At 41.2% G+C, this 19,737-nt stretch overlaps 1 protein-coding gene across 1 annotated transcript in view; it reads left to right on the top strand.

Annotated features, from left to right (window-relative positions):
* Nucleotides 1–112: 112 nt before the first annotated feature.
* slc47a1 (solute carrier family 47 member 1) overlaps nt 113–19,737 on the top strand; it is a gene marked incomplete at both ends in the record, with an annotated part of 23,007 nt that continues 3,382 nt past the window's right edge. Inside the window, 11 exons of the mRNA XM_083657845.1 lie at nt 113–334; nt 3,544–3,645; nt 5,494–5,562; nt 5,991–6,139; nt 7,162–7,204; nt 10,742–10,786; nt 10,891–10,988; nt 11,816–11,913; nt 12,094–12,207; nt 18,833–18,900; nt 19,630–19,737. The exon at nt 19,630–19,737 is cut by the window's right edge and continues 1 nt beyond it. Of these exons, the coding sequence (XP_083513971.1) occupies nt 113–334; nt 3,544–3,645; nt 5,494–5,562; nt 5,991–6,139; nt 7,162–7,204; nt 10,742–10,786; nt 10,891–10,988; nt 11,816–11,913; nt 12,094–12,207; nt 18,833–18,900; nt 19,630–19,737 (1,116 nt within the window). The remainder of the gene's footprint in view (nt 335–3,543; nt 3,646–5,493; nt 5,563–5,990; nt 6,140–7,161; nt 7,205–10,741; nt 10,787–10,890; nt 10,989–11,815; nt 11,914–12,093; nt 12,208–18,832; nt 18,901–19,629) is intronic.

Raw genomic sequence — 19,737 nt, 5'->3', positions numbered from 1 at the left:
CCTTATTGCTCTCCCTTCTCTCTCGCTCTCTCCCTCCCTCTGTCTCTCCCCTGTCCCTTGCTGCTCTCCCTTCTCTCTCCGTCTCCCCCCCTCTTCCTCGTTTGTGTTTTGAATGGAGAAGTTGGGTGTCACGCAATCTTCAGGCCCCTCGCCGGGCGCTCCTGCTGGGGCAGTAGTTGCTGGGGTTTCTGTTGCCAAGGCGGCAGGGGCAGCTGAGGGAGACGAGGCGGTGGCCGTCAGCTCCAAACTGTTCCAGGGTGCGTGCATCAGGCGTTTGCTGCCTTTGGCCTACAGAGAAGAACTCTACCATGTCCTGCGGCTCACAGGCCCGCTGGTGAGTAGGGGAAAGTTCAAGTAGGAACGTAGGGTTGAGTTGGGTTGTTTGTTTTATGCAGCGGGTCTGAGGTAGAGTCCTGCACCGGGTCGGGTACCCACGGTGACCCCACCGGGTAACCCGCAAAAGCGTTGTGTAACAGGTACAAAAATATATAAATTCACGGGTACGGGCATGGGTAACTAAACTAACTAACTAAATGCGGGCCGGGTAGGTAGCGGGTAAGAACAAACATAGGGTCCATGTATGGGTTTCCAATTTTCATTTCTATGCCGATGCAGCGGGTTGGGTACCCACGGTGACCCCGCCGGGTAACCTGCAAAAGCGTTGTGTAACAGGTAAAAAAATATATAAATTCACGGGTACGGGCATGGGTAACTAAACTAACTAACTAAATGCGGGCCGGGTAGGTAGCGGGTAAGAACAAACATCCATGTATGGGTTTCCAATTTTCATTTCTATGCCGATGACACAGTTATTTATTCTTGTGCGGCTAAACTGGTTGAAGCATTTCAGAATTTACAACTTGCTTTTGATGTTGCACAAAATACATTGATGCAGCTGAAACTTGTACTAAATTCTGAAAAAAACAAAACTTATGGTGTTCACAAAATCAAGAACAAAGCTACTAAACCCTTTAAGCATTGTCACTCTTCAGGGTAAGGAGATCGAGATTGTTTCTTCATATAAGTACTTAGGTATTCTTCTTGATGACTCTCTCTCCTTTAAACCACATATTCAGCATCTCGTGAAGAAACTGAAGCTGAAATTGCCATTTTATTTTAGAAATAAATCTTGCTTTTCATTTGAGGCTAAGTGAAGGCTTACTATATTGCTACTTTCATGCCTGTGCTTGACTATGGTGATGTTCTGTATAATGTATGCATCCTCTCAGTGTCTGCGTACGATTGACGCTGCTTATCATAGCTCCTTGAGATTTGTAACAAATTGCAGGGCGCTGAATCATCACTGTATGCTCGGGTTGGCTGGTCCGCACTGGCCACCCCTAGACTTGTGCATTGGTATATATTGATTTACAAGGCAATTCTCGGTCTCCTCCCCTCTTATTTATGTATTTATATTTTCCAGAAAAGTGTTGGGAATTATTCCTTACATTCACAGAATCTGCTCCGGTTGTCTGTTCCCAATGTTCGTACAGAAATGGGAAAGAGAGCTTTTAGGTATTCTGCTCCATATCTGCTTGGAACATGCTACAGAATGAGTTGAAACTTACAGAGTTTGTATCACTGGATGTTTTTAAATGCCTCATGAAGGGACTAGAGGTTGACTCAATGGTCTGCCGATGTTTTGATTCGCCCTAATAGTCTTATCCCTTATCGATGCTCTGGCTCGCCCTGCTAGGTTGCTTTCTGGCTCTTATACTGCTTGTCTAGTGTAATTTGTGTTATATGTTGTTGTTGTTTTTTATTGTTTTATATGCAACTTTTGTATTCCTTTGTGCTGCTGCCTGTCTTGGCCAGATCTCTCTTGAAAAAGAGATTTTAAATCTCAATGTGACTTTCCTGGTTAAATAAAGGTTAAAAAAAGAAGACGTGTTGTGTTCACACAGTTTAACCTCAGCTTTACGGTCATTTGGGGCATAATCTCTTCAGATTGTTTGGGGCATGACGTGGGGTGTGTGTGGGTGTGTGCTGGTAGTGGAATGCGAAAAAGTCAGTCAGCCTGGTTAGGCAGAGGGGAGCTGAACTCTCTGTTGACCATACGACGTTTTACGCTTTGTTTCTACACAACCAGCATTGTTTCATGTATGCATACTGCATTCATTGTTTGATGCTATGGACTGCACAAAACTGTCAAGTCAAGGTGTTTGATTGGAGTCAGACAGATAGCCTCCCCTACTTAGCCTCTTAGCGGCTAATATACTGTGAAGCCTGTGTGTGTTTAATCACAGGTAACGGGTCGGGTCGTGGGTCTTATATTAATGGGTCTGGTTGGATCTGATCTGGATTTGACTTGGAGATATCATTGTGGGTAATGGGTCGGGCTGATGCTGAGCTCTGCAGGTGCGGGCGGGTGCAGGTTTACAAAACTGGACCCGCACAGGACTCTGGTCTGAGGTGCTATACTCTGAATTATTTAGTGCAGGGGTTTTCAAAGTCTGAGACTGTGGCCTTCCCTCCAGAAAAAGGTGCCCCCCTTGCTCAATTCCTGGATGCCTATGGGATCATGATTGTTATTTGAACCCATAGACACTCAATAATTGAGCCAAGATAGCCTGATTTTGCTGTTGGACATTCAGACTACACCAAATACATAAAAAGGTCTGTTTGAAGGCATTCTTTTGTTTCTGCCTGGGAAAGTGGGAAAAACATTCAAATGTAACCTAATATTTTTTTCACTTCCATTCACTGAGCCTCCCCTGAAACAGCTTGGAGCCTTCCTGGGCAGGCCCCGCCTTCCACTTTGAAAACCTCTGCTTAGTGTACAGCTTCTTTTGTAAGTGCAATGCATCATTTTTCATGAGAATGCTTCTGTGAACTGTTCTTCTGTACATGCACAGATATTTCACACTGAAAGTTGGGGGGTACGGTGGCGCAGTCGGTAGCGCTGTCGCCTCACAGCTAGAAGGTCCTGAGTTCGATTCTCGCCTGGGACGCTGTGGGCGCTGGGGTTGTGTTCCCCCCATATCTTCAGTGCCTACTGCCCAGGTGGGTTATCTTGTCGAAAGGGCCTTTCTGTGTGGAGTTTGCATGTTCTCCCCGTGCTCCCCAGGGGGTTCCTCCGTACATAACCCCCCACTAAAAACATGCAGAAGATCGTCATCGTCATCTGACCAGTGACGACAACATCCAAAGTTGGTCCCCGGGCGCTGGAAAGAAAAAGCGACCACTGCTCCTGGCCTGCCCCTCAGAGGAAAGGACAAGCCTGGATGGGTTAAATGCAGAGGACAAATTTCACCGGCCACCGTCAGCATGAGTGTGTGTGTTTGTGGCCGCATGCATGTGTTGGGTGTGTTCGTGTGACAATAAAAGACGGGCTTGTCCGTCTACTAACTAACTAAGTTGTTCATATCTGTTGTAATGTCTTTTGGTGTTGTGTAGAGTAACTTTGTCTGGTGCTTTCACCACATGCAGTGTTGAGTTCATTGATTGCTTGCCTCAGAAAAGCAATCTGGTAAACAACAATTACACTGCATCAGTTTCACCTGAGCTGCATGGTTGTAAACCTCTCTGTTTGTGTCTTTACAGCTGGTGTCTCGGATCCTGAGCTTCCTCCTGCCGTTTGTCACCACCATATTCTGTGGTCACATAGGCAACTCAGAACTGGCTGGATATGCACTGGCCTCAGCGGTACTATCTACACTCCCTTGTCGCATGACTCATATTGAGTTTGCTCACGATAAATCATGGAAACGGTCAGAAATATATACTATTACTAATCTGACTCCTACTACTACAACTACAAGTAGCCCACTACTACCATTACTAATACTACTGTTCAGTGTTCCCACCAAGCAACGTTTTCTGGAGAAGAAGAGGGAGAGGTAGGCTTAATGGGATGGGTGGAAGCAGCGATGGAGAGGGCTGCATCTCCCAAAAATGCTGCTGTTGTTGTTGGTCAGGGAGTTGACATCTGGCTCAGGCTGCTGATTGTGTTGGAGATCACAGAAGTAAGGCAGAAGGTTGATAAAGTATAATTAATTTTTCCTTTCTAATTGAGACATGAAAAATGGTCAAAAATCGAAATTGAAGAATGAAAAACAGTAAAAAAAAAAAAAAAGAAGAAGCTGAAAATCAATTTTCAAACAGAATCGAAAAACACAAAAACAATTTAAGTCTGACCCCATTTCTCATTTTAGCCATTCCCTTTTTATCATTATTCATTTTGGATTGAAAAATGCAAAATTACATTACATTGAAAATTAAAATTGAACGTCAAAATTGAAAATTGAAAAACGGAAGCAGGTGGTCCATTGAGGTCCATTTCAAGGTACGCCCACTTCAAGGTACGGCTATGGAATGGAATTAGTTACTTATACAGCCTGTTAGCCTAGCATAATGCACGTTCTGATACAGCGATTCAAAATCACATCACCAAATGACTAAACACTGATAATAAATAAATCCCTGCTCTCTCCTCCCCCTTCCCCTGCTCCCTCCCCACCTCCTCCCTTTCCCTGCTCTCTCCTCCCCCACATCCCCCCTGCTCTCCCTCCCCTGCTTCCTACCCACCACCTCCCTTTCCATGCTCTCTCCTCCCCCACATTCACCTGTTCCCTCCCCACCTCCTCCCTTTCCCTGCTCTCTCCTCCCCCACATTCCCCTGTTCCCTCCCCACCCCCTTTCCCTGCTCTCTCCTCTCCCACATTCCCCCCCCTTTCTCCCTCTCTTTCTGTCTCTCTCTATCATATGATTGTTCAATCATGTTGTTATTGTTGTGTAGGCTTGATTTAGCTAGACATATTATCTGTGAATTAGGGCTATACAAATAAACTTGACTTGATAGGGATTAATAAACAAAATGTAACGTTACCTTTGCTGACATGAGCTGGTGTCAGCTGTCGGGAGGTTTATAGGTCTGTAGTTTAACGTGACAGCGGATTGTCTACAACTGTATACTTTTATTTTGACTTTCAACAGTTCATTTCCATCTTCTGTCTATCCGTGGGCGTACCTTGAAATGGACCTGAATGGACCACCTGCTCCAGTTTTTCCAATTTTGACATTCAATTTTAATTTTCAATGTCAATTTTCAATCCAAAAATGAATAATGATAAAAAAAAAAAGGGAATGGCCAAAATGAAAAATTGATCATGGCTGTTTTGCAATTGCTTGTTTGTAAGTTTTGATTCATCAATTGCGGCTGGACCATAGCCTGCTAGTGATGGACAGAGAGACAAGTACACTGAGTAACCAACACAGTCTCACAGAAAATTGTATAATACCAACGATATGGACCAACGTTGCTATTTTACAATTTCGGCTCACGCATACGTTCCCATTTTACAATTTCTTAGCCGACATTGTAAAATACCAACGTTTGTCCACAAACGTTGCTATTTTACAATTTTTTTGGAGATCGGGTTGGAGTAACAGACACATGGACAGACTCGAATATAACTTGAGGAGGTGTGGTATTCAACTGTCCACAGTTAGATATGTTTTGTAACTTTGGGTGTTTTGTTTCCTACCTCTCAGTTCATCAATGTGACCACATCTGCAACAGGCTATGGCCTTGCATTGGCTTGTGACACACTCATTTCTCAGGTGAGCGCAGCGTTCTGCAGCAGAGGTTCTCAAATGTTTTTCAGCCAAGGACCCCTTACAAGATAGAAAATATACCGGGGACCCCCTCATTCTGATTTGTGATTTTGGGCTAAGCTGTAATTGTTTCCACGGTAACGTGCTTGACTTTTAAATTGATAGGTTTGAGATTAGAATGTAATCCATGAAACATTTTAGATTGTAAGCATAACATATTTTCGTTGAACTATGAAGCTTTTGCAAAAAAAGACATTGTTTTGTTTATTTTCCTGAAAACCTTTCGCGGACCCCCTGGCAAAGTGCCACGGACCCCTGGGGGTCCCCAGACCCCCATTTGAGAACCACTGTCTTACAGTACCGCCATCTGTGGAAAGACATTTGAAATTGGAGTGAAGTTCTCAGTCCTCCTCGGTCTGATTTGTGTTTTGAAGACATTTGGCAGGAAGAACATGAAGCGTGTGGGAGTAATCCTCCAAAGGAGTATGTTGATCCTGATGCTGTTCTGTCTGCCCTGCTGGGCTCTTCTCATCAACTCTCACAACTCACTACTCGTCATGCAACAGGAGGATGAGGTGGCAAGGTCATTTCACTCACACATTGAAATCATGCATGTCAAGTCATTGGTTATGCCATACTTTATGAAATTCACACATTAGTATGTGATGTGTGTGCGCATACTCTATATGTGTGTCCATAGGCAAGGAATATGAAGGCAAAATGTTAAATCAGTTACGAAAAGTTACTTCAATATTACTGTCTGTGTAGAGTAACTTGTTACTTATTACAATACTTTTGGTATCTTTCACTAAAATAACCGCATAATGACACCGCCATCCCGGAACCATTGCGGGAAAAAATGAAACTGTCCTGAAGTCAGTGTAAATGTCCAAAATTCTAAATGTTATCCTTTTCCTTTGTTATTGTCATCTATAGTGGTTATTAGCATATAAACACACAATGTGTTTTGTTAATGATAGTATCTTTATGTAAATATGTGCTTTGATAAAAGAAAGTCTTGGCATTAGTAGTTTTAATTATTATAAGCTGCTTAGAAATAGTGTAAGAAGTTAAACAGGGCATAATTCCCTCTCTAATATAATTTTTTCCCTCTGAAGTATCTCACCAAAAACTAGCTACATTTTACAAGATTACATTTGAACACATCATGATAATGTTATAACTTACCTTCGCCCAATACAAATTTTTACTGAGTAGCTAAATGAATGCACCATAATGTAACCCAATGCAACCTAACTGACAGCAGCTCAGTTTCAAGTTGTAACTTGCGTTAGGCTACTTGACATAGTGGTATAACATTACTGAAATCCTATTGGTAATAAGTTATATTACTGCCTTACTACTATTATAATGCGTTTAACACCCCAACAACACTGATCATAATGTGTTTCATTCAAACAAACACACACACACACACACACACACACACACACACACACACACACACACACACACACACACACACACACACACACACACATACACATACATACACACACATGTAAGAACGTAAAGATGATATAATGTCTGTGTGCACGCTTGAAGTTTTACTAAAGTAACATTACTGTTTTTTTCCTGTTCTAGAGTTGCCCAGCTCTATATGATGGCATTTCTACCAGCTGTTCCAGTGAGTAGGCATACTGAAACACGTTCCATCAATGATCTCCTTGGAGTCTGAAAGTTCTGATGCCCTAATTCATTAAAATAATGTTGTATTGGAAAAGTATGCAATTCTCTGCTCTCAGTAGCTTGAACTAGTAGCTCAGTCTTTCTGTATTAATCAATAGGAAATCCACATCAAGTTAGTTGAGGTGCAAACAGTCCTCCAAAATAGTATTGCTCACCCAAATTGTCCGTTCAATCAAAGTCGTATGCACACTACTGTGCTTAAAAGGCTAGCAGCAAATTGATCATCCTTGAATGATTTCAGTTTCTAACTAGAAATAGCGCATTGCGGTTGTATACCTCCACCAAACAAGTGCACAATCTACATCCATGTCTGTCCAGACTCATACAAGCACAAATACCTTGACGCCCACAGCACAGTGGTGTGGCCATTCAGCCTTATGACACTTTAGGCAATGTTTGGGAGTACCTCAACAACATGGCTTATCATTTTCAACATGGAAAATTGTACTATCCCTACCCCAAAACCACCCACATCCGCCCCAACCACTCCCCCTAGCCACTCCTCGAACCGTGACTGTCTATGACCTTCGTATCCCTAGCTACAGCCCCTTTCCCCTAACCCCACCCCTCACCACGGTCCTTCCCACCACCCAGAGGCCGCCCCTATCCACTCCCTCTACGCACCCCTCAAACCATGACTCTTTACGACCTTCCTATAACTAGCTACGGCTTATTTTCCATAGCCCCACCTCGTTACTGACCACACCCCCTCCCACCTCCCACATCCCCCTAGACATTCCCCCAACTCAACCTTCAAATCCCGACTCTCTACAACCTTCATATCCCTATCGTGCATTCCTTTATAACTGGGGACTGGTAATCTTATGACTTCAAAGGTCATGAGCTGGGCGGTGACGTCATCAGAGCTGGTATTTCCCATTCCAAACTCGTAGGAGCCTCAGCAGCCCCAACCTCAAAAATCCAAGATGGCTGCCCCGTGCAACAACAGTAGTAGTAATCGTAGTAATATTGTTTAGCACTTCTGTTTTGTTTGTGTCTCATTCAATCAGCTGTACACACAGCACTGCCTAACTTCTATCTGTGTGGACATGAGGCTGCAGTGTTTGTATGCGCAAAATGCCGCGAAATGCCATGTTGTCAATTGTTATTGCTAACAATGGCTAGCCTGGCTAGCGACTGGATCTGACCAATGAACAGTGAACTTCCCAGCTCAAGTTTTCTGCAAATGGAATGCTAACAAAACGGATGTGATGTCATTTAGCCTCCAAATCCCAGTTATTTTGCGATAAAGGAACGCACGACTAGCTACAGCCCCTTTTCCACAGCCCCGCCCCTTCCTTACCCCCCACACCCCCTCCCACCACTTATCCTCTCCCCTAGCCACTCTCTCTAGGCACCCCTCAAACTGAGCCTCTACAACCTTCCTATCCCTAGTGTGACGGTTCACCCTTCGCCCTTCACGTCTAGATATCACAATATTCATTTGTATTGAGAAATGGCTGGATCTTGTTTATGAAGAGATGTGTGGTGTACAATTGTGAGGACAGGTGGCGCCCTTGTGTCTATTTTGGGGTGGCCAGAATGTCTAGAAATGGCCACCGTCTAGGCATGCAAGGGCTCTCAGTATGCCCATGGAAGCCTCGCGCTAGATGAAGAGGTTTAGTTGTGTCACACAGAAGAAAGAAGATCGTAGCGGGGGAAGACCGCTTGTTACCAGCTCATGTTTTAGATATTATTTTGGTCCACTTCTGGACCCATCTGATGGCAGGAGGAAATCGAGGATTCCTCGTGCACAACCAGCAGAGCGGAGCTCGCCGGAGAAGACGCTCCCAGACCAGACACGGCCTACTAGCCGAGTAAGTGCACTCTCTCTCTTCTCTGACAAATCCAGCCTGTGTAACGTTCCATATTTCAGCATGTGAGTGTTGATCCAGTCTGCCCCTAGACAATGATAACGTATAATCAAATCGGATTGGGTCGAAATGTCACACTAGCAATGGCCCCTTTTCCCTAGCCCCACCCTTTCCCTCACCACGCCCCTTCCCACCACCCACACCCCCTACACATTCCTTGAATCCTGACTCTCCCTAGCTCCGCCCCTTTCCCTCACCATGCCCGATCCCACCAACCACACTCCCTACCCACCCCTCGAATCCACCACTTTCTACGACCTTCCTATCCCTAGCTATGGCCCCTTTTACCTAGCCCCGCCCCCTTCCTTGATGGAACAGATGGACATGACCTTGAACTTTGATCTTTGTCCACCAAAATCTAACCAGTTCATCCTTGAGTCCAAGTGGATGTTTGAGCCAAATTTGGAGAAATTCCCTCAAGGCGTCCCTGAGAGATCACATAAACGAGCATGAAACGGGCGGTTGTGAGGTCACAGTGACCTAGAACTTTGACCTTTGACCACCAAAATCTAATCATCCTTGAGTCCAAATTGATGTTTGAGCTAAATTTGAAGAAATCCTGTCATGGCGTTCCTGAAATATCGCGTTAACGAGCATGAAACAGGCATTCGTGAGGTTACAGTGACCTTGAACTTTGACCTTTGACCACCAAAATCTAATCAGTTCATCCATAAGTCCAAGTGGCTATTGAGCCAAATTTTAAGAAATTCCCTCAAGGCGTTCCTGAGATATCACATTAACGAGCATGAAAATGGCAGTCATGAGGTCACAGTGACCTTGAACTTTGACCTTTGACCATCCAAATCTAATCAGTTAATCATTGTGTCCAAGTGGACATTTGAGCCAGATTTGAAGAAATTCCATCAAGACGTTCCTGAGATATCGTGTTAACGAGCATGAAAATGGCGGTTATGAGGTCACAGTGACCTTGAACTTTGATCTTTGACCACCAAAATCTAAGCACTTCATCCTTGACTCCAAGTGGATGTTTGAGCAAAATTTGAAGCAATTCCGTCAAAGCGTTCCTGAGATATGTACGGACGTACAGACGTACAACCCGAAACCATAATGCCTCTGGCCCCGGCTATTGCATAAAAAGTTACAAGACAGATATTTTCACATGGAATCGTCAGTGCCTGACATGTTGGGGACGATGCTTTTGTGTGGGAGCAACAATTGCAGCAGCTCTGATGGCCAAACGGATCACGCTGTGCAAAGCCTTTGACTAATCAGTAATCACCACTTTTCAAAAGACTGTATTCATGCTTTAATAATTGGAGCAGTTGATACCCAAAAGTGTTTGTGGATTAAGTACTAATCTGCCTGGCCTATAGTCTGGTCTCCAACTCATGATTGTGCACACGAAATATCACGATTTGGGCAATATTGCTGTATTGTATTAACCTGCATTCTAGAAGGCCTATGAGTGCTACCTGAAAGATCTGTCTGACATCTTAAAGTTATGTTTGAGAGTACTTGATTGACATTGACATTCTATGTGAGTTTTATAGTATCTGAGTGTTCTGGTCTGAATGTTCTTTCTACAGTCGTTTGTCAGCATGTTCTGAATCCCATATTCCCTTTGTCTTCCCCTCCCGCAGGCTATGTTCCTGCACATATTACAAGTTGCCTATCTTCAGAATCAAGTAAGATTGTATAGATCAGAGAAAAACATTCTGAGTAATACTTTAAGCAGATGGAATATGAGCTGTCCAGATTGTGTACCCGATTGTGAACTCTGTCTTTTCAGGGGATCATTCTGCCTCAGATGTACACAGCAGCAGCAGCAAACATTGTTAACCTAGGTGTCAACTATGTCCTCATCTTCAGCATGAAGTTGGGTGTGATGTAGGTGTGCTCCTGACCCACTTTCTAATTTCTGGTGGACTTTGTGTTCTTTGTATGATATGATATCAAGTTCATAACCATAATCAAATCAAAATATATTGCCGTGATAACAAACTCAATAAATTGACTCTCTGTCTCCTTTGATCACGTTAGTGCTGATAAGCAGCTTGGTGCTGGGCCAGAGGCATAGCCAGGATCTTGGAGAGAATAGAACAGGAGGTCAGAGAGCTCATTATGCATTTCCATCTATACTCAAAGAAAGATTTGTTTTCTTTTTAACCCATTGATACCTGATGCAGCATTTGCGTGTATATCCCTCATTTGTGTGTGTATCCCTTTAAGACCGCGAACTGCGTCTTGACGGGATACACACACAAATGCTGCATCAGGTATCAATGGGTTAAAGGAGAGACACCAGTCTACTGGCTTTTAGTATTTTGTGCTTTTTAGACAGAAGGACACAGGGTGTGGGTGGGGTGGGGGGGGGGGGGGGGGGGTTTGGCAAGATCTGATCCTGGGTCCAGCTGGACAAACATTCTGCTTTGTAAAGTTCTGACCTTCTAGCCCCTCAGCATCTCTAGCAGGCAGAGACTGTGCTCATTTTCAAGGCTTAAACCAAAATGTGTTCAATTTTACCATACCTTCACCTCATGTACCTGCTGACCTCTTCTGACCCCTCACTGTGGAGTGCTTGCCTTTTCTCTGCAGAGAGAGAGAGAGAGAAAGAGAGAGAGAGAGAGAGAGAGATTCAAATAGCATGCAGGCACCAGATATGTGGGATGTAATCACACCAAAATACAATGATGTTTTACTATGTGTCTTTGCAGTGGATCAGCAATAGCTAACAGCGTCTCTCAGATCACCATCTGCCTGCTTTTGTTTGGCTACATCCGATGGAGGAAGCTTCATGAGCAGACATGGGGATGTGAGACTTGTCATGCATGCGTAAACACAATACACACAAATACACAGACACACAAATGTAAATATGTATATTTCTGCTACTTGTCTAGGCTGATGATGTATAGCAATTTTGTAGTAAACTGTCTTCCTCTACAGGCCGTATTGAGTATTTTTCTTCATGTGAACTTGTCTCTTCATGCAGGTTGGTCCAGTGACAGTCTACAGGAGTGGGGCTCCTATATGCAGCTGGCTATTCCCAGTACATTAATGATATGCTTTGAATGGTGGATCTGGGAGATTGGAGGCTTCCTTGCTGGTCAGTGTTTGAGCATGTCTTTGCGTTGTTCACTTATGTTTCACTGATATTTACTTATATAATAACAGGCAGGCACAATATAATTATTCATATAAACATTTGAAAGCCAGTTATCTACCATTACCGTATATGTCTTTCTTGGATTTAGGATCTTTAGAAGCCTAACCCACTGATTATTACAAACATTAAAAACATAACTTTCTTGTTAGCATTTGTTTAGCAATGACAGTCCAAGTCAATGGGGTATGAAATAATTGCTGGCCAAATCACATAGGTAAGTCTTTTCAAACACTTTTATTACTTATTATTACTACAGTAAATGAATTGCACTGAATTGCTTGCCAATAACACTCCTTTGACTTGCATTTGCACTAAATGAGACACACAAAAAAGCGGGTTCCAGTTTATATATATATTAGGGCTGTGGCGATTCACTTATCTCCCGATTCGATACTATCACGATTCTTGGGTGCCGATTCGATTTATATTGCGATTCTTAAGTATTGCGATTCTACGATTATTGCGATTCGATATTACGATTTATTGCGATTTTTGTTTATTTTTTTCTTTTATTTTTTCAGTTTGTTTGCTTTTTTACACTAGATTAGAACATGGGAAAAGTTGAATCATACACTAGAGACTGTATATTATATATCATGAGTAGGGCTGGGCGATATAGTTAAAAACGGGCGGACTGGGATCATAATTCAGGCCCGGGCATTAGATACCAAGCAGGCCAGGCCGATATGGGCCAACGCGCGTGAAATTTGGGCCGTTTGAAGCCAGATTTGGGCCGTTTGAAGTCCAATTTTACAATGAGATGCACCCACTTTAACCCTGAAGTGTAATTATTACTTCAGACTAACTAATAAAGTAATAAAACCACTAGTAAACCAGTAGGCGGCGCCTGGCCTGCTGTTCAGTGAGTGGCCTGACTGCAAGCACCCAAAAAAAAAAAAAAATTTTTTTTTTTTTTTTTTTTTTAATTTGCGATTATCGATTCTGGAATAAAAGATCGATCCAAAGAATAGTGACATTAAAAATCGCGATACTTAGGTGAATCGATTTTTTCCCCCACCCCTAATATATATATATATATATATTAGGGCATTCACGACTAGTGAATTTTACTAGTCGACTAGTCGTCCCTAAAGGTAGTCGACTAGTCGACTAGTCGTTTAATTTTTAATTTTTTTTTTATCTTTAAGAAAGAACATGAGCTATTTACACGACATACATGGACTATCATATCCCATATCCCATATCCCCCCACAAAGAACATCAAAACACAACAAAACAAAACAAGAAAACTGCATAAGATACACAATAATCCAAGAACAAACAAGACTATTGGACAAACAACCAAACAAAAACAATGCATTCAGCTCCTATCCTGATAAGCCTAATGACACTGGGGTAAAAAGTTCTTAAAGTCAAAGTCTGTATGTGGTTGCCATATTTTGGGGATGTCTAAGAATCTGCCTTTGCTCTTGTAGTAAATGTTATCCAACGTATGGTAGCTTGAGAGTTCATTCCACCAGTGAACTACAGCTGGGGGATTGGATGCTTTCCAATTTAAAGCTATGCATTTCCTAGCTGCCAACAGGGCAACATCTATGTATTTACTTTGAATGCATTGTTTTTGTTTGGTTGTTTGTCCAATAGTCTTGTTTGTTCTTGGATTATTGTGTATCTTATGCAGTTTTCTTGTTTTGTTTTGTTGTGTTTTGATGTTCTTTGTGGGGGATATGGGATATGATAGTCCATGTATGTCGTGTAAATACCTCATGTTCTTTCTTAAAGATTTTTTTTTTTTTTTTTTGCTAAAACGACTAGTCGACTACTAAGCACAGTGTCGACTAGTGGTTTTACTAGTCGACTAGTCGACTAGTCTGTGAATGCCTGTGAATGCCCTAATATATATATATATATATATATATATATATATATATATATATATATATATAAGCAATATAGCATGAGAGCAAGTGTGTTGTGGAGAATATATCCCGCAACACCACGCAGCTCGAGTGCTATATTGCTTTTATAAAACGGTTTCCAAGTATAATAATATAATAATAATAATAATACTATAAGTCCGACTGGCATGGTATTCTGAGTCATTCTGAGTCAGTTGAAACACTACTGTAAGGCGGGACCTCTAGCAAGAAGATAGACGTGCGGGTGATTTGATTGGATCATTCTGGAGACTGAAGTCGACATTGGCCAATCCTGGCGCTTGCTGAGAGCTTTTCGCAAAGCCCGACACCAGAGCCGTATGCCGACACCAAGTAACGTTACGTCTTATTTAGAAATGCGGGGTTAAGAGCAGTGTTGGGGGTAACTCATTACAAAAGTAACATATTACATGTAATATATTACTTTTAGCAGTAACTCAGTAATATAACTTATTACTTATAAGATTTCAGTAATATTAAACCAGTTACTTTGTCAAGTAACTCAAGTTACAAATTGAGTTACATTTTATTAAATCAAAGCACATATTTAAAAAAGATACAATCATTTCCTAATCAAACTGTGTGTTTGTATGCAAATAACCACTATAGATGACAATAACAAAGGAAAAGAATAACATTTAGAATTTTGGATTGTTTACACTGACTTCAAGGCGGTTTAAATAATTTTTCGGGATGGTTCTGGGGCGGTGATGTCATTCTGCTGCTGCTGTTGTTTTGGTAAAAGTAATGCAAAAGTAGTGAAGTAAGTAACGAGTTACTCTACACAGAAAGTAATATTGTAAAGTAACTTATTACTTTCAAATGAAAGTAACTAGTAATATGTAGTATATTACATTTTGAAAGTAACTTGCCCAACACTGCGCGCGAGAGAGGGGTTAAGACATTAGCCCGCGTCTATTCTTGTACAAAACATCATTTTCTGCGAAGTATTAGTAAAGTTATAAGCGAAGATCGATTCACAAGGATCTGAAAGCTGTCTCCGCCATTTTGTTTTTGAGGTACTTTTAGTAAGAGAGTTGCGCCATCATGCGTCCATAATGACTCATTGTACAAGACTTGAAGGACTAGTGACCCTCCATACAGCAGATCAGGAGAAAGCTGTTTGGCTCGAGCGCAGCGCTGCCTTTTAGTAAGAGAGTTGCCATGGCAACCAATAACCCATGGCCATGGGTTATTGAACTCGGTTACTGGAATTATACAATGGCTGTGAACCAATCAGATTGCTTGATTTGAGAGAGCCGTTTTATAAATATATATATATATATATATTTTGGCTACACTTTATAATAACGTTCAGTAGTAAATCATTTATAAGCTATTAATTAATGATGAACTAATGATGAACTAATCATTTACAAAACATTTGTAAATGATTAATAAGTGCTATGTAAACATATTAAAAACGTGTTGTAAGTCATCTATAAACTTTCAGTAAATCATGAAATTATCATAAATAAAACATTAGTAAATTGTTAATAATTAATCAATATTCTATCCAAAGTTTTTATATTCCAACCATTATCTCTATAAACATTTATTAATCATGAACAAATGATGAGCAAATCATTAGTAAATTATTTAAAAGTAATTAGTTGATACATTATAAATCACTTCTAAGTGAGTTTTTATATTGCAACTTCTGTTTATCAGTATCTCGCCACTTACACATTTGTTAATCATGAACAAATGATGAACAAATCATTAGTAAATTATCTGCATATCATTTGTGGATGTCTCATTAATTACTTGTAAGGTAGCCTGTTAAAAGCCTCAAAACAATGATACTGTACCGGTTATGACCTGTTAATGAAGCTTCTCCCATGCGGGTGAACAGGGACTGACTCCATGTATCCCCAGGCCGACCGAAGCTGTCAGCACTTAGAAGCACTGCAGCACAAACTACAAAGTTTTGCCCAACTGTAATAAATGATGTGTAAATAATTAACAACTCACTTATAATGCTTCCTCAACGGTTACAAATGATTTGTACATGTATACAAATCATTTATAAAGCTTTCTGTATCCCCTAATCTAAAGTGTAAACAATTCATCACTCATAAATGTGTTACATATCATCTGTAGATCTTCCTAAACGGTTACAAATGATTTGTACATGTATACAAATCATTTGTAAAGCTTTCTTTATCCCCTAATCTAAAGTGTAAACAATTCATCACTCATAAATGTGTTACATATCATCTGTAGATCTTTCTCAACGGTTACAAATGATTTGTACATGTATACAAATCATTTATAAAGCTTTATTTATCCCCTAATCTAAAGTGTAAACAATTCATCACTCATAAATGTGTTACATATCATCTGTAGATCTTCCTCGCCTGTTACAAATGATTAATGGACCCCAGGCCCCAGCAGAATACATCTATATTGTGCAGCTTTTACTAAATGTTTTTTTTTATTGGATCATTAAAATACAGCATTCCAATTACAAAAAGGGGTAATATACCAAAAAATCAAGGTCTGGGGGGAAATAAATACTTTTTTCAATCGAAAATGTGTGGAACCATGATTTACAAATTGAAAACACAAGAATTACAACAATAAAACAGTGTCAGTGTCTCTAAACCTTAGGAGAAAGCCTACATATTCTCCATATAGCTTTGTTGTCAAATTATAGGACAGCATACTGTATGGATATATTTACAGATGATGACTTATAAATTAGAAGTGCACAAATGGAAAATAAGCAAAGAAAAAGGTGTTCATTTAGTATCTCAGCAACATGTACAATACATATTGTATCGATGGTTGTTGAAATCATCCAAAGTCCACTCCACAGGCAGGCAGATCTTGAGACGGACGTCCCTGTGTTTGTTTCCCCTGCCACCACAGCCAGCGATTCGTCTGCCTGATAAAGAAAATTATGTTACAATGGTCATGGCACATGGAGGAGACTACCGTCTCACTGTAGCAAGGCACACAAGCAAGCATTTATTTCTGAAACAAAATATTTTCGCGGCCACAAGATTGAGCGAAAAAAGGTGCGTTTGTGTAAACTATTCAGATTTCTCTGAATGGCGAGGGACGCTAACTGCTGCTTTCTGCCATTTTAGCGAGTCCCATTCTAATAACTTGCTCGCAATAAATAACTAATTGGCTTTGCTCTAGACATGTTTGCAAAAACTGCTGTAATACTAGCTTGGTTAGACAGTGGTGTTTATCTACTCCTCCTGATGGCTAGCTCGGCTAACGCTAACCTAGCTACCCTAGCCGTGGCCAGCTATCGATCTAAGTTAGCCATTAGGACACATTTTTATTAGCAAACACCATAATCATACTAAAGTTACCATGCGGGTGATAGCAACCCCCGTCAGAGTCAAGGAGGCAGGAGACTTACTTTGGTACAGGCTTAATAATTCACAGCTTCCCAGCAACTCTCAGCATGGACGTCAGTCATGAGCACAGAAAAGCAACAACAACACAGTTCCGGCTGGAAACATGCATGCACTTCAGTTCCTAGTCAGACATCAACATCACTCTAAAAACCAGAATCGCCACAGTATCGTCTCTGATTTACAGTAATTTCAGTAGGTGGCTGGAAAGTGGCACGGTTGATATTGTATTACTTACATTGCTGCTGTGTTTACAGTTTGCAGACCGCTGCCATGTTGGATCTGCGCTGCAGACGCAGCTTGCGTGTGCGCGTTCCTGTGAACGATGTAGGGAGGGGAGGGGGGACTCCTCCAAACGGAACATCACTGAATGCAGCTTCAATGAGACATCCACAACTTATATGCAGATAATTTACTAATAATTTGTTCATCATGTTCATGATTAATAAATGTTTATAGAGATAATGGTTGGAATATAAAAACGTCATAGTATATTGATTAATTATGAACAATTTACAATTTACGTTTTATTTATGATCATTTCATGATTTACTGAAAGTTTATAGATGACTTACAACACGTTTTTAATATGTTTACATAGCACTTATTAATCATCTACAAATGTTTTGTAAATGATTAGTTCATCATTAGTTCATCATTAATTAATAGCTTATAAATGATTTACTACTGAACGTTATTATAAAGTGTTACCCAATAAGCAACACAACAATGATACATTTAGAATACAAGTCGTAAATGACTTACGAGTGAACGTTATTATAAAGTGTTACCGAATGTTGAAATCAGACTGAAGAGAAGCTTGAATTTGTGGTAGATCATATTTAGATGTGTATATGACGGTGTCATCTGCATAAAGTTGAACACAACAGTTTTTGAAAATGTATGGTAAGTTGTTTAAAAGAGAAGTGGCCCAAGAGTTGAACTCTGGGGCACCCCTCGTTGTTGAATCAACAAATTACCACATGACACAATGTTTTCTGTTACGGAGATAATGAACTAATTATTACAATTGAGTACATCACCTCCTTTATGTACTGGAGTAATGCGTGTGCATTTCCAGACAGCTGGTAACTCACAGGTAGACAAAGGTTAAATAAATCAGGATAGATCATGAGAATATCAGATGCTATTTTAATTTCTGGCTATCAAGGGTCTCAGTTACCTCTTGCTGTCATTTTGCTATTGCTAATGTGAGAAGTTGCCTGGCGTATAGCTTTAATGTTCAATAGAATAATCTTCTTAAAAACCTAAATCTTCCATTTAACACAATAGGTTTACTCGGCAAGGTGGATCTTGCTGCCCAGCATGTGATGTTGGAAGTGGGAGCCATAACATACATGGTATGGACCACACATTTGTTCACTTCACACACAATCCCAGTGGCGCTGGAAGTACTTTTGGTAGGGGGTGCTGCAAGGCCGTAGCCACCGATTCAACATTGGGGGGGGACGGCTCCCGGCGGCCATAGGGCGCCGGAAAATTTGGCGGCGACCAAATTTTTTTTGGCCACTTTGTTGCCAAATTAGAGGAATATTAACATTAAGATTAAACTGTTGTGTCATTATTCAGTCACCTTTTCTCACTCACCTCCATGTCACCACTTGCTCCACTGCTGTGTTGGAATCCTCATTCTCTCTCCCACCCTTTTTGGACTTTTAGCCATATTTAGAGGAATATTTAATTTTAAATTAACATTAGGATTATACTGTTGTGATGTCATTATTCAGTGTCTTCTCTTCTCTGCAGCATTACTCAATTTACCCTCAGGACTCAGGGACAGTGATAGCCTACCTGCTATTCCTCCCATATATCCAGGGCCGGATTAATAGTACCATGGGCCCCCGGGGCTATTCATTTTCTAAGCTATTCATTTAGCCTTTTAGTCATAAAGATTATATCTTCCAGACTGAAATGTTATAACAGAAGTGGAGTATTGGCCAGAATTACATGAACATTTGGACACTTATTCAGCGGGTATTTTGCATGTTGCGTTCAGGTGCACCGTATGACAATCCACATTATTTTGTAACATGTAAGTGACACCAGTGAATGATACGGGGTCCTCACAGTTCCCTCTAGGTGTCCATGCAGCTGCCTGTGTGCGTGTTGGGAATGCCCTGGGGGCGGGGAACATTGCCAGGGCCTTAGTCACCTGCAAAGTGGCCCTGGTTCTATCA

This window comes from Poromitra crassiceps (assembly GCF_964638095.1).
Source record: "Poromitra crassiceps genome assembly, chromosome: 1".
NCBI lineage: Eukaryota > Metazoa > Chordata > Actinopteri > Beryciformes > Melamphaidae > Poromitra > Poromitra crassiceps.
The sequence above is the reverse complement of the archived record's forward strand: the minus strand, read 5'-3'. Positions and strand labels throughout refer to the sequence as shown.